A 15,963-nucleotide genomic window follows, 5' to 3' on the forward strand; every position below is an offset into this window, starting at 1 on the left:
TTTCAAATTAATTCGTTTATTCTATTCTTCAATTGTGATTCAATTATTCATCGATTTCTTCACATATTTACGCTGATAAACCTTGTCAAGATCACAACCTCATGTGGGCGTCTATTGCCATTCTTCTAACAATTGGCTTCACCTCTTGAAACTCAAACTTTCAAGTTCATCATCTCTACCGTTTGGAAATCAATCTAAAAATTCCACAACCTGAAATTCGGATTATTCGTTTGGAATTCTACATGCTCCTGCTCACACTTCCACTGGGGGATTTGCCTGTTGTGGTGGACGCTTCCATTCTTGTAATCGCATGGCCAGATCACATCATCGCTTGCTGATGTCCTGTTCTTTTGGGTACTGCGGATTCCTTGCCTGTCTGCCTGGCTGCATCTCTTCTTCAAAATTTTATTCAGGTTACATAAATCGTTCTATTCAATTTTTATTTACGCATGTATTACATAATTGTTCATAAAATGCTACAGCGTTTCGATAATGGACCACGCTCTCTATTTCTAAGTCAAACAGTTTTATGTGCATTTATACAATTTTTGTAGCTATCATTCAACTTTTTTGGCAATTAAAAACATTTAATTGTCCATACCTTTGGTAATCGAGCCTATTTTCATGAATTCAATATATTACAGTGCATGTCTCATTGAGAGCACTGTCCTACATAATGTCAAGGTTATAATATATACTTCATTCAATTTTGATAGCTACCCTTGGCTTTACAAGCGTATTAATATTGACCAAGATATTCAATTTTGTTGATAGCTACCCTTGGCTTTACAAGCGTACTAATGTCGACCAAGACATGCAATTTTTAATAGCTACCCTTAGCTCTTAAGTGTCATTTTAAGGCCACTGACGCCTATTAATTGTTCTATTGATGTCTATCTTGACATTCAATTCACTGAGGCCACCGACGCCTATTAATTGTTCTATTGATGTCTATCTTGACATTCAATTCACTGAGGCCACCGACGCCAATTAATTGTTCTATTGATGTCTATCTTGACATTCAATTCACTGAGGCCACCGACGCCTATTAATTGTTCTATTGATGTCTATCTTGACATTCAATTCACTGAGGCCACCGACGCCTATTAATTGTTCTATTGATGTCTATCTTGACATTCAATTCACTGAGGCCACCGACGCCTATTAATTGTTCTATTGATGTCTATCTTGACATTCAATTCACTGAGGCCACTGACGCCTATTAATTGTTCTATTGATGTCTATCTTGACATTCAATTCATTGAAGGCCCATGCCGCCTATATTAACGTATTCTACATTAGTAATCATTTCACTATATTGATAGCTATGCTTGGCTTGCAAGCACATTCACATATTTGAGTTGTTCAATTGATGTCTAACTTGACATTTAATTTACTGAAGGCCTATGCCGCCTATATTAATGTATTCTATTTGTTGAGCACTATCTACAGCTCATTGTCATTTATTACTATTCCTTTTGTAAATCATTAAGATTGAATTTTGCAGCAATAACTTTTTCATTATAGCACTCAATTTATATTCGCAATTCAGGTATCATTAATAATATCTTTTCGATTATTGTCAGGCTTCAATGGTCATTAATGTCATTGACCTAATTTCATTTAAATTTTGTATTTCTCTAACGTTTTTTATTACATGTTGTAATTGTCCCAAGATTTTTCGACTCAATCTACTTACACTTGTTTTTGTATGTGGCCATCTGCCTATTATTTTATTATTATTAAATCTCATCTTGTTGACTCATTTGGTCTTTTATTGGCGTACTTACCACACTTCAAGCTATCAGTATTTTTATGCACAGAATTCAAAGATTTATTTGTAGGTATTAATACCAACTATCATTCACAGTCCACTGCCCTGACTTTGGATTCTGTCATAAAAATTGGTCCTCCAGCCCGTTCATTTTTGATCCAGTGTTTACCTAGGATAATTGTTAATTTTTATTACCCATTTCTTGGTCCATTGAACCTTAGGGTTTCAGTGACCGTGTGCCTAATAGTCTAGCTTGACACCAATGATTAGGTCCCACACTAGAGTATATTTTATTCCATTGTACCTTTGTATGTTTGTATTGTTTAATATTAAGCATTCACACACTTGTTTCAAATTTCCAGTACTGGCTGCAACTCAAAGCACGCTGCGACGTGTATGCACCAGCTATCAACTATCTTGTACCCTGAGAGACTGAACTGCACTGAACTGGTCACAGACGGCTATTGCACATTGAGAAAACAACACACGGCAAACTACACCGCCTTGCGAGCTCGCTACTTGACTTGCCGCACAGCAAGCTTGATACAACTTGCCTCAAACGCACAGGCGTGCCTCTCTGCATACTGGACCAGCGCCCAAAGTTGCTTATTGGCGCAGCAATCACATTGCTACAGTGCAGTATCGTTTCATTCACTCAGGTTTTTCTGTTAGTTTTTAAGCATGTCCGATCATGAGGAAGATTCACTTCCTGAGCCTTCTGCTCTTTCCAATGCAAGAGACAATTTACACCAGGAAATAGATTGGTTCATAACCAACTATAATGATTATGTTGTGGACACTGAAGCCACTTATTCTCAATTGTTGACTGTCAAAAACGAACTAGGTTCGCTCAGAATTAAGTATGATAAGATTCATGAACAGTTATGGAATGCAGAGTTGCAAGCACAAGATACTTCAACTCATTTTGAAATACTTAATAAGTTCATCTCCATTGCCTCTAAGGCAAACGCTGCATTAACTGCCTTTGAAAGCAGACAACGCAACAATGAGACCACTGCTGGTGCTTCCCAGCGGCCAACATCTCAAAACTCACATTTGGAAAATTTTCAGTTGCCTCAGATTCCGCTTCCACGCTTCAATGGGGAGCTTTCAAAATGGCAAGCAATCTCAAGTGCTTTTACCAATATTATGGGTAATCAGGATAATATTAATGACTCATTGAAATTTTTCTATCTTCGTCAATCACTCAGTGGTGAAGCTCTTGCTAGAGTGGAACACATTGAAGCTGACGAAAATGGTTTTCAGCTTGCTTGGAACCTCTTAAGGGAGAGGTATGACAATAAGAGATTAATTGCTGCAAGGCACGTCACGGCAATTGAATCTCCTCCTACTATAAAACGTAACTGTCCGCAATCATTACGGGCATTCATTGACTTTTGCAAGTCCCACATTACCGCGCTCGAAGCGCTTCAATTTGGAGTCCAAATCAAGGACTTATTGTACATGCACAAAATGTTGTTGCAGTTGGATACTGCTACTGTTCGAGAATGGGAAAAGAGTGTTGGTATACACGACATTCCCACCATTGATAAATTTTGGAATTTTTTGGAATCACAATGCAAAATCATGGAAGCTGTTGCTTCAAGCTCAGCTAACCATCATCAAGGAAATGTACAGCAAAGTACATCCAACTTGGTTGGTGCTCATAGCAAGCCGAAGTTCAATCAAAATCAATCGAATGTTCAAGCTAGGATGCAGGTTACTACCTCTTCTATGTCACCTTGTAGTTTTTGTAATTCTGTTGGTCATTTTCCAAATCGTTGTAATGAATTATTGAAGTTGCAGGTTACTGATCGTTGGAATGCTGTCCGTGACAAAAGGTTATGTTATAATTGCCTCAAGCCTTTCACACCCAATCATATTTGTTCGGACAAATCGTGTACACTTTGTGGCAAGAGTCACCACACTTTTCTTCATAGGTCGTATCCTCAATCACGAGACACTCAGCCTACTTCTAAGGATAAGGTAACTTCAAATGTTATTCATTCTCAATCTTTTGCTCCCTCCAAGGGTAAGAATGCTGGTTTGAATTCTGTCATGGTTCAGAATGCAGAAACAACTAAACAAGCTGTTTCTCATGCAGAACAGCCTCAGAAGAACTCTCATGTCACAATGAGCTCCACTTCGTCACTGTGTTTGCAACAGCAATCAACTGTCGCCTTGTTACCTACTGCTGAAGTTTTGGTTCAATCTTCTAGTGGGGAATTTATTAAAGCAACCGCGCTTTTAGATTCTTGCTCTGATTGTAATTTGATGTCAACTAGGTTGGCTGAAAAATTGTCACTTGTTACTTTGTATTCGGACACTTTAATTCATAGTGTAGGTGAGAATAAGACCAAATCATCCATCTCTCATTCAGTTTGCTTGTCTTCATCTGATCGTTCGTGGTCGGTTGAAGAAAATTGTATTGTAGTTGATAGCATATCATCTAATGTTCTTAGTGTGAACATTGATCTTTCTAAAATTTCAATTCCTGTTGAACTCAAATTAGTGGATCCATTGTTTGATCAGCCTAAGCCTGTAGATTTGTTACTTGGTGCTGGCATATTCGCATCTGTTCTTCAGCCTGGTAAATTGTATCTAGCTCAAAACGCTCCCATTCTTCAGAAAACCAGTCTAGGTTGGGTCATATTTGGTTCTTGTAAAACCATTCGTCCTATTGCAGCACCTCGTTCGTGCCTCCCTGCTTCGCCTGTGGCCGCTCCCTGTAGGGTCATGTTGAATTTTCTAACTTCAAATGATGTCTCTCATCAGTTAGAGAAATTTTGGAAGCTGGAAGAAATCTCTCCTCTGCTTACTCCCTCACCTGAGGTTTTGAAACTTGAGAAGCACTACACAACCACTACCACGCACACATCTTGAAGACGGACGGTTTATGGTCACTCTTCCCAAAAAGGATAGTTTCCACTCATTGGGTCATTCCTGATTTCAAGCATTGAACCGATTTCATTCATTAGAAAAACGGTTATCATCAAATGTTTAATTAAAAACTCAATACACAGCTTTCATGGAAGAATATCAACAGTTGAATCACATGTCACCAGTGCCTCCAGCACCGGATAATGAAAAATGCTACTTCATTCCTCATCACCCGGTTTTTAATCCTGATTCGACCACTACAAAATTACGTGTAGTATTTGACGCTTCTGCTAAATCTACCACTGGAACATCACTTAATGAAGTATTGTATGTTGGTCATACAGTTCAGCCTGAACTGTTCGATATAGTTCTGCGCTTTCGCACATATCAAATAGCCTTCATTGTGGACATTACTAAAATGTACAGTCAAATCTTAGTTCATCCCTCTGACCGTAACCTTCAGAGAATATTTTGGAGATCTGATGTTACTCTACCCATTCAAGAATTCACCTTGAATACTGTAAGTTACGGCACTTCGCCGGCAGCTTTCTTAGCTACTTGTACACTTCATCATTTGGCCGATCTTGATACGGCACCCAACTCTGCTGTAGCTAATGTTATAAAAAATCACTTTTACGTTGATGACCTTATTTCTGGTTCTTCTTCGGTTACAGAAGCTAAACATTTAGTTCAACAATTGATTAGCACATTAGCTCAGGGTGGTTTCGAGCTTAGGAAATGGTTGTCTAACTCTCCTGAAGTTCTCGCTACTATTCCTTCTGATCTGCTTGAAGCAAACACTTCCAAACCGTTGTCTAATTTCAATGATAGTGTGGTCAAGGCACTAGGCCTCATTTGGAATTCCACTCTAGACGTCTTAACTATTTCCTCTAATGTTGCTGATGTATTACATAAAACATCTTTTACTAAAAGAGAGCTTCTCTCTTGCATTTCAAGCATATTCGATCCATTAGGTTTGATTTCTCCTGTGGTCATTTTACCCAAAGCACTTTTTCAAAAACTCTGGTTATTAAAGATTGATTGGGATCAAAAAATTCCGCAAGATCTGTTGGAAACTTGGTTGAAAATTCTGCATGAATTGCCGAACATTGTTAACATATCACTTCCGCGTTGTGTGTTATCAAAGGACTCTGATGCCTCTCTTGAATTGCATGGCTTCGCCGATGCTAGTCTCACTGCTTACGGCGCCTGTATTTACGTCAGAAGCACCTCTCTCGGTAGCAGTCAAGCTCGGTTGCTCACTTCCAAGTCCCGCATTGCCTCTTTGAACCCAGTTCTCTCTGTTCCCAGATTAGAACTACAGGCAGCTCTGCTACTTTCACGTCTTGTGAATAAGGCTTTAAAGGCTTCAAATCTTACCTTTTCTAATGTGTATTTGTGGACTGACTCGAAAACAGTCTGTGACTGGTTAAGAGCCCCTCCTGATCGTTCTAATATTTTTGTAGCTGTACGCATTTCTGAAATTCAGAATTCAACTTTTAACTTTCATTGGAATCATGTTCATACTAGTAACAATCCTGCTGATTTGATATCTCGAGGTTGTACACCCAATCAGCTGGCCGCTAGTTATCTGTGGTGGAATGTTCCTTCATGGCTATCTATGCCGAATAGTTCTTGGGATTCTTTTTCTAGCAATGTTGCTATTTCTCAATCAGTTCAGGTATTAGCTACTACTTCTTCTCATAATGATGTTATCTCAGGCATAATCAATAGTTGCTCCACTTATCACAAAATTGTTCGTACAACAGCGTATGTTCTACGGTTCATTCATAATTGTAGGAAACAAAATTCAGTTGCTCCGCACTTTGGTCAATTAGCTATCTCTGAAATTATAGAAGCTGAAAATTGTATCTTCAAATCCATTCAAGAAGAAGCTTTCTCTGCTGAACTTAAAGCATTGCGTCAAAATCAGGAGCTATTGCCTAATAGTTCTATTAAAGCCTTGTCACCATTCATTCACTCAGATTCACTGCTCAGAGTTGGTGGACGTTTGCAAAATGCAAATGCTTCCTTTGATTATAAACATCAAATATTGTTGCCCAGCAATCACAAATTCTCTCGTGCATTGATTATTGCTCACCATCGTCGTCTAAGTCATGCTGGTGTGCAGGCCACCATGGCCAGTGTAAGACAACGATTTTGGTTTCCCTTCACCCGTCGCACCATCAAAAGTGTATTGCGGCATTGCATAATGTGTTTTCGCCTTTCGGCTCTTTGTTCTGAGCAAATCATGGGTAGTTTACCAGCGGCCCGCGTTCAGGCTAATTTTTCCTTTTATAATTGTGGTTTGGATTACGCCGGTCCTATTTCCATCCGTGTAGGCAGCCCCAAATCTTGTACTTTTTCTAAAGCATACTTGTCGCTGTTTGTGTGTATGGTAACTCGTGCCGTTCATATTGAAACTGTCTCGGAACTTACTTCCAAGGCATTTATTGCCGCTCTGATTCGGTTTTCTGCTCGTCGTGGCATTCCGCATTCCATTTTTTCGGACAACGCCACAACTTTCATTGGTGCCAACAATGAGCTACGTGAGCTCCACGAATTTTTGTCCTCTGATCGTCTCAAATCAGATATTCATGACACTATGTCTGTACTCAACATCCAATGGCACTTCATTCCCCCTCGGGCTCCGCACTTCGGTGGACTCTGGGAGAATGCGGTAAAAAACTTCAAATGCATATTCCGTGTAGTTACATTCAACGGCACTTCATTCCCCCTCGGGCTCCGCACTTCGGTGGACTCTGGGAGAATGCGGTAAAAAACTTCAAATGCATATTCCATGTAGTTACATTCAACAAGGTATTTAACTTTGAAGAAACCTGTACTCTTGCTGCTCAGGTCGAAGCCATCTTGAATTTGCGCTCTCTTGTTCCCATGTCGGAAGATCCACATGATCTTGCCTACTTGTCTCCAGGTCATTTTTTGATTGGACGTCCACTTACGTCATTACCCTTCTTACCGCCTAACACCAAACACATTGATCATCATTCATGTTGGTATCAACTTGCTGTTTCTATCCAGGAGCTTTGGGATAGGTGGTCTCGTGAATATTTAACCACTCTTCAGAAAAAAGGCAAATGGCTAAACAATTATGAAAATTTGAAGGTCGGTACGGTTGTCATCTTGAAGGATCCTGGTTCCGCGCAGTCCACTTGGAAGCTGGCGCGCATTACTGAAGTTCATCCCGGTAAGGACGACAAGGTTCGAGTTGTCACTGTTCTCACTCCCTCCGGCACTTTAAAGAGAGCTATTTTGAGTTTAGCACCTCTTCCCATTGATGAGGATTCTAGTTAATCCCCTTGCTCTTATGGTTCATTTTGTATTTTCAGGTTTCATTGTTTTTTCCCCTGGTTCTCACATGGGGCCCAGTTTTCAATTTCCAATTGCCTTGCCAGATTTTACATATTTCTTCCTTTTCTTATTGTGCCATACCCCCGTATGACACAAGGGGCCCAGTTTATGTAAAATCTGACAAAGCATTTATTGTAACGGTTCCACTTGTTACTCGTTCCGCTACTACGTAGACATCATGTCGTCATTTTCCGTCTGCGCTGTCCGGTGACGTCACAGTCACGGTTCTATGGCACTGCTATAATCAAGTTGGTTTTCTATTATTCGTCGTGTTATTTGTCATTTCAATTTTAATATTATTTGTACTATTCGATTTTTTGGAATTTATTTTGTCTTTAGGCATCTTACTTTCTAGATATTTGCTACTTTTTCACCAAACATTTGTAAACGTTCTACGTACGTTTCAAACACATCCAGCATGTCCCTTTTTCAGCCGAGCATTAGCGTTTCCTTGTCTTTTGATCAAGTATAGTCGGAGAGTGCACTTCGCTCCCGGTCTAAACTTTTCATCCATATTCATCTGATCTATGGAACGTTTTTAAAAAGTGAATTACTCCTTCAAATTAACTCGTTTATTCTATTCTTCAATTGTGATTCAATTATTCATCGATTTCTTCACTTATTTATGCTGATAAACTTTGTCAAGATTGCAACCTCGTGTGGGCGTTTATCGCCATTCTTCTGATCTATGGAACGTTTTTTAAAAAGTGAATTATTCTTTCAAATTAATTCGTCTATTCTATTCTTCAATTGTGATTCAATTATTCATTGATTTCTTCACATATTTACGCTGATAAACCTTGTCAAGATCACAACCTCATGTGGGCGTCTATTGCCATTCTTCTAACAATTGGCTTCACCTCTTGAAACTCAAACTTTCAAGTTCATCATCTCTACCGTTTGGAAATCAATCTAAAAATTCCACAACTTGAAATTCGGATTATTCGTTTGGAATTCTACATGCTCCTGCTCACACTTCCACTGGGGGATTTGCCTGTTGTGGTGGACGCTTCCATTCTTGTCATCGCATGGCCAGATCACATTGTTGCTTGCTGATGTCCTGTTCTTTTGGGTACTGCGGATTCCTTGCCTGTCTGCCTGGCTGCATCTCTTCTTCAAAATTTTATTCAGGTTACATAAATCGTTCTATTCAATTTTTATTTACGCATGTATTACATAATTGTTCATAAAATGCTACAGCGTTTCGATAATGGACCACGCTCTCTATTTCTAAGTCAAACAGTTTTATGTGCATTTATACAATTTTTGTAGCTATCATTCAACTTTTTCGGCAATTAAAAACATTTAATTGTCCATACCTTTGGTAATCAAGCCTATTTTCATGAATTCAATATATTACAGTGCATGTCTCATTGAGAGCACTGTCCTACATAATGTCAAGGTTATATATATACTTCATTCAATTTTGATAGCTACCCTTGGCTTTACAAGCGTATTAATATTGACCAAGATATTCAATTTTGTTGATAGCTACCCTTGGCTTTACAAGCGTACTAATGTCGATCAAGACATGCAATTTTTTATAGCTACCCTTAGCTCTTAAGTGTCATTTTAAGGCCACTGACGCCTATTAATTGTTCTATTGATGTCTATCTTGACATTCAATTCACTGAGGCCACCGACGCCTATTAATTGTTCTATTGATGTCTATCTTGACATTCAATTCACTGAGGCCACCGACGCCTATTAATTGTTCTATTGATGTCTATCTTGACATTCAATTCACTGAGGCCACTGACGCCTATTAATTGTTCTATTGATGTCTATCTTGACATTCAATTCATTGAAGGCCCATGCCGCCTATATTAACGTATTCTACATTAGTAATCATTTCACTGTATTGATAGCTACGCTTGGCTTGCAAGCACATTCACATATTTGAGTTGTTCAATTGATGTCTAACTTGACATTTAATTTACTGAAGGCCTATGCCGCCTATATTAATGTATTCTATTTGTTGAGCACTATCTACAGCTCATTGTCATTTATTACTATTAATCATTGAATAAGATTAGTATTGATAACATTGAAAACAAGCCACACACCCCTTTATGTTTTATAGCATTTAATCCAGTTTCAAGTAATATTATCAAGACTATCCATTCAATAATAATAATTCCGAATGATCTGGCTGGCTCAGGTCTGGTGTCAGAGTTTTCACGTCACCTGATAAATTTCAGCACCTCTAACATGACTTCACGACCGCTTTTAGGCAGGCGGGACCGACGACTTGACGTGTTCATCCGAAATACGGGAGCGACCCGAAAAAATATCTTAACCGCGCCGGCCAATTCAATGAATATTATTGATGAACCATAGAAAGACTGGCTATTTTAGTAAAAAAATTGGTTACCTTGAAACCGCGATGTAAACGATCTTTCATAATGGCGATAAACTCTCTGTAGCTGAGTTGTCCATCACCATCTTCATCGAATATTGCGAACACCGTGTCTACGAGGTGCTTGCTCAGGTTTTGACCGGTGCAGATCTTGACTGCCCGCAGGAATTCATCTGGAAGATTGAATGAAAATATTATTGTCACTTAATTTCTTGAAGTTGTTTTCAAATACTGTAATTATAAATACAAAGCTCATTCTTATAATACAGGGTTGGGCAGGGAGGTATGGATGATTTTAAATAACAGTTACACACTCATTTTTAAACGAAACTCAAAAATTTTATTATTAAACGAAACTAAAAAAATTTATTATTAAACGAAAATCCAAATTGAATGCTGTAATAATTCACCCCGAAGACTTCTGCTACTGCAAATATTGAAAACTGGGTAAACAGCCAGATGGAAATTCGATGAGCGCTACTATTCAAAAATAGTGAATTACAGCATTTAATTTGGATTTTCGTTTAGTAATAAAATTGTTGAATCATTAGCATTTGAATAATTGCAACATCTCAGTAATTTCCATCTGGAAACTCAAAATTTATTTTTTTAGTGTGTACCTTGGATGTTGCCATTATAAAAATTGAAGAGGAAAAAGTTCAAACATTGATTATGTACGAAAAATAACATCTGTTAAATGCTGTCCGTTTTTGTCCATACACTCCTGTAGACGTTGTGAGAAGTTGTCCATACTCCTCTGAAGCATTGCACGTGGTAACGCTCGAATTTCCTGTGTTATTGTTCCACTCAGGGCTTCAAGGGTTTGTGGTTTGTTTATCTATACACTTGCTTTTAGGTAGCCCCATAAAAAATAGTCACAAGGCCACTCCACAAATGAGGTGCCCAGGGAAAGCCTGCCTTAGCAATTCCATAGCTGCTCGCGATGTATGGCATGTCGCCCTATCTTGTTGAAACCATACAGTATTGACAATGATACATCGTCTTCTCAATTTGTCAATACTGTATGGTTTCAACAAGATAGGGCGACATGCCATACATCGCGAGCAGCTATGGAATTGCTAAGGCAGGCTTTCCCTGGGCACCTCATTTGTGGAGTGGCCTTGTGACTATTTTTTATGGGGCTACCTAAAAGCAAGTGTATAGATAAACAAACCACAAACCCTTGAAGCCCTGAGTGGAACAATAACACAGGAAATTCGAGCGTTACCACGTGCAATGCTTCAGAGGAGTATGGACAACTTCTCACAACGTCTACAGGAGTGTATGGACAAAAACGGACAGCATTTAACAGATGTTATTTTTCGTACATAATCAATGTTTGAACTTTTTCCTCTTCAATTTTTATAATGGCAACATCCAAGGTACACACTAAAAAAATAAATTTTGAGTTTCCAGATGGAAATTACTGAGATGTTGCAATTATTCAAATGCTAATGATTCAACAATTTTATTACTAAACGAAAATCCAAATTAAATGCTGTAATTCACTATTTTTGAATAGTAGCGCTCATCGAATTTCCATCTGGCTGTTTACCCAGTTGTCAATATTTGCAGTAGCAGAAGTCTTCGGGGTGAATTATTACAGCATTCAATTTGGATTTTCGTTTAATAATAAATTTTTTTAGTTTCGTTTAATAATAAAATTTTTGAGTTTCGTTTAAAAATGAGTGTGTAACTGTTATTTCAAATCATCCATACCTCCCTGCCCGACCCTGTATTATAAGAATGAGCTTTGAATTTATAATTACAGTATTTGAAAATAACTTCAAGAAATTAAGTGACAATAATATTTTCATTCAATCTTCCAGATGAATTCCTGCGGGCAGTCAAGATCTGCACTGGTCAAAACCTGAGCAAGCACCTCGTAGACACGGTGTTCGCAATATTCGATGAAGATGGTGATGGACAACTCAGCTACAGAGAGTTTATCGCCATTATGAAAGATCGTTTACATCGCGGTTTCAAGGTAACCAATTTTTTTACTAAAATAGCCAGTCTTTCTACGGTTCATCAATAATATTCATTGAATTGCCCGGCACGGTTAAGATATTTTTATCGGGTCACTCCCGTGTTTTGGGTGAACACGTCAAGTCGTCGATCCCGGCTGCCTAAAAGCGGCCGTTAAGTCATGTCAGAAGGCCCTGAAATTGATCAGGTGTGACGTGAAAACTCTGACACCAGACCTGAGCCAGCCAGGTCATTTGGCATTATTATTATTAAGTTAATAGTCTTGATAATATTACTTGAAACCTAATTATTGTTATTGATTCTATTTTGTTCAATGATTATTCTTATAATCAATTATTATTGTTTACGATTACTTCAGTGATTATTTGATTTTTTTTTATATTAATTGTATATTTCTTTCATTTTTTTATCCTCTTGTAATTCAAATTGTATAATGTGTATGTATATTGTATTGTGTGAAGGAGGTAAAATGGGTTGTCTGTTGTCTCCATTAATAAAAATTATTATTATTATCAATTAAACTCTATAAAACTTAAAGGGGTGTGTGGCTTTTTTTTTTTTTTTTAAGATTACGTCCTAAAGACTCCAGTCATGGAGTATAAAACAAGTCATGTTATTACATAATAATTCTAACACTAAGTAGTTCAACGTAGTTTAGGTTTGAAAGGAATTCTTGTACACTATAAAAAGCTTTATCAACTAAATATTTTTTCATTTGTTTTTTGAAAATCTTCAAATCATCATTACTTTTCAAGATTTGAGGTAGCTTGTTATAAAATTTCCTACCAATATAATCTGGTTTTTGTTCAAATAACCTACTATTGTGACCCATTATATGATAATCTGCTCTGTTTCGCGTATTATACTCATGAACATCTGAATTCTGGATCACACCACTCGTTTTCACATGCATTACAACTTCATATACATACAAAGATGGCACAGTTAATAGACCAAGCTTTTTAAATAAAGGCCTACAAGAGTCTAACCTATTCACTTTCTCTATACATCTGAGTGCCTTCTTTTGAATCTTAAACACTCTGTCCATATTTTGTTGAGATGAATTACCCCATACTAAAATAGCATACCTAATATGAGATAGTATAAGTCCATGGTAAGCAGTTAACAGTAGTTTTTTATCATTCAGCCTAGCAAGCTGCCGCAGGACAAATACCCCAGATGATATCTTATTACATATCCTCTCAATGTAAGGATGCCATGTTAATTTCCTGTCCAATGAATTTCCAAGAATGCTACTTTCTCTTCTTGGTCTAATTCATTTTCCTCCACAAACACATTTATTTCTCTATCCTCTACTGAATTATATTTACTTTTGAATTGTAGGAATTGACATTTCTTACTATTTATTGTTAATTGCCTTTGCTTCAAGAATTGGACAATTGACTGTACTCCAGTAAAAGCATTTATTTCTAGACTATCTAATAAATAATTGTTAAAGATAAGCGATGTGTCATCAGCAAACAACAGAGCTCTGTGATCTTTTAACTCTTTTGGTAATTGGTTCACATACAACAGAAACAGTAAGGGACCCAGAATTGAGCCTTGAGGTACTCCAGCCTGGACCTCCAGTTTTTGAGATTTAATTTTTACTATTTCATTCCCATCCACCTTGGTAAGCTCAACACACTGGTTTCTACCTATGAGATATGATTCAAACCATTTTAGTTCTATACCATTCACACCTACAGTTTTTAGTATTTCCAATAATATTCTATGGTTCACACAATCAAAAGCTTTGGATAAATCAAGAAATATTGCGGCTGCCTTCTCACCTGAATCTATTATATCTATTAGTCTTTCAACAAGGATACTATTGCAGTCTTAGTAGATTTCCCTTTCTGGAACCCATGCTGTTCATCACATATGAAATTAATTTCTTCCAGGTGCATCAATAACCTATTTAAAACTACTCTTTCAAAAATTTTACTTATTACATTTAGAATACTAATGGGTCTATAATTTTCAACTCTTTCAGAATCACCGCTCTTGAAAATTGGCAAAATTTTTCCTTGTTTCAGATCATCAGGGAAAATACCCTGCTCTAGTGAAGTATTAAGGAGATGCAATAAAGGGTCCAGTAATTCATTTTCACATTCTTTTAAAATTTTGCTTGAGACCCCATCCAATCCTACTGTTTTTTTGTTATTCAAATTTTTTATTATTCTTGAAAACTCATCTCTTGATAATCGATGAAATTTAAATACCTTTTCAATTGGCTCATCATTTAATGTAGTTGTATTATAAGTATTAGTGTTCAGTGACTTTTGGAGATTATATGCAACCTGTTGATAATATTTATTGAAAAAGTTACAAATGTCTATACTATCATCCATATAATTTCCATGTTCATCGATTATCCTATGGACATTAGTAACTGTATCTTTTTGAGCTGCTCTCCTATTTCTATTAATTACCTCCCAAACAGCAGAGTTAAAATTGGTACTAGTTGTTAATATTTCAGCTGTTTTCTTACACTTAGCTTTCCTCACTTCTTTTGCATAGTTTTTCTTTAGACATTTGTATTTGACCTCACTCGGAACATCCCTCACTAATTTAAATTCCTCATAAGCTTCCCTAACAATATTTCTTTGAGTAAGAATATCTTCAGTTATCCATTCATCTACTTTGTTTAATTTACTTTTTACTTTGACTTTTTTTATCGGACAGCATACACTAATGTGAAATCTTAGAGTATCAATGAATTGCTTATATTTGTAATTTAGGTTATATTTCCTAGCTCATATTGCTGAATTTCTTTCACAAAAGTTTTTTTTCTGCTTGGATTCTGGCCCTGCAACTTAACATCTAAAATTTGATAGTTATGATCTGATAGATCTGAGCTACCTAACCTGACATTACAACCTTCTATATTTGTGAGGATATTATCAATAATTGTCTGTGAAGTTCGAGTTACTCTTGTATATTCGTGGACCTTAATTTCTAAATTATTCATATTAATAATATCCTCTAATATCCTCTGTCATTTTATCCTGCCTGGCAAAATCAGTATTGAAATCTCCTACTACTATAACATTTGTGAAACGAGCGGTTGTAATTTCCAAAAGTCTATGGAGCAGCTCACAAAATTTTTGCCAGTCTCCATTTGGTGACCTATAGATACCTAACACTGCTACCTCGAATCGATCATCAATTTTTAACCTTAGTCCTGTCACCTCTAAATCCATCTCAACAGAAAATCTCTTAACAAAATCCAGTTCATAAGTTTGGGTATGTTTAGCATTGCTAGTGAATATACATACACCACCACTTCTATGAGCTATTCTACAAAATTCTGATCTCAGTGAATAGCCTGGAATCCTAACTTGATTTATTTCCTTTATTTTTAAGCCATGCTCTGTGAAAATAACAATGTCAGGATCCTCCTGTTTAAGAAATACTTCTAATCTGTCAATTTTGTTGCGAAGATACTGAATATTTTGATGATAAATACTAAAAACCTTACCATCTTGTGCTACTCTATCTCTAGCATTTGTAGCTATTCCTGATGCCCTTTCCCTGTTTTGAGCCAATTTACTAAAAAATCGTTATTTGTTTTTTGACTGTTTTT

At 37.1% G+C, this 15,963-nt stretch overlaps 1 protein-coding gene across 1 annotated transcript in view; it reads left to right on the forward strand.

The window, feature by feature from the left end:
• LOC111057529 (calcium uptake protein 3, mitochondrial) overlaps positions 1-15,963 on the forward strand; it is an 89,110-nt gene that overhangs the window by 69,160 nt on the left and 3,987 nt on the right. The window contains exon 10 of the mRNA XM_022344962.2: positions 12,215-12,372. Within this exon, the coding sequence (XP_022200654.1) occupies positions 12,215-12,372 (158 nt within the window). The remainder of the gene's footprint in view (positions 1-12,214; positions 12,373-15,963) is intronic.

This window comes from Nilaparvata lugens, chromosome 7, assembly GCF_014356525.2.
Source record: "Nilaparvata lugens isolate BPH chromosome 7, ASM1435652v1, whole genome shotgun sequence".
NCBI lineage: Eukaryota > Metazoa > Arthropoda > Insecta > Hemiptera > Delphacidae > Nilaparvata > Nilaparvata lugens.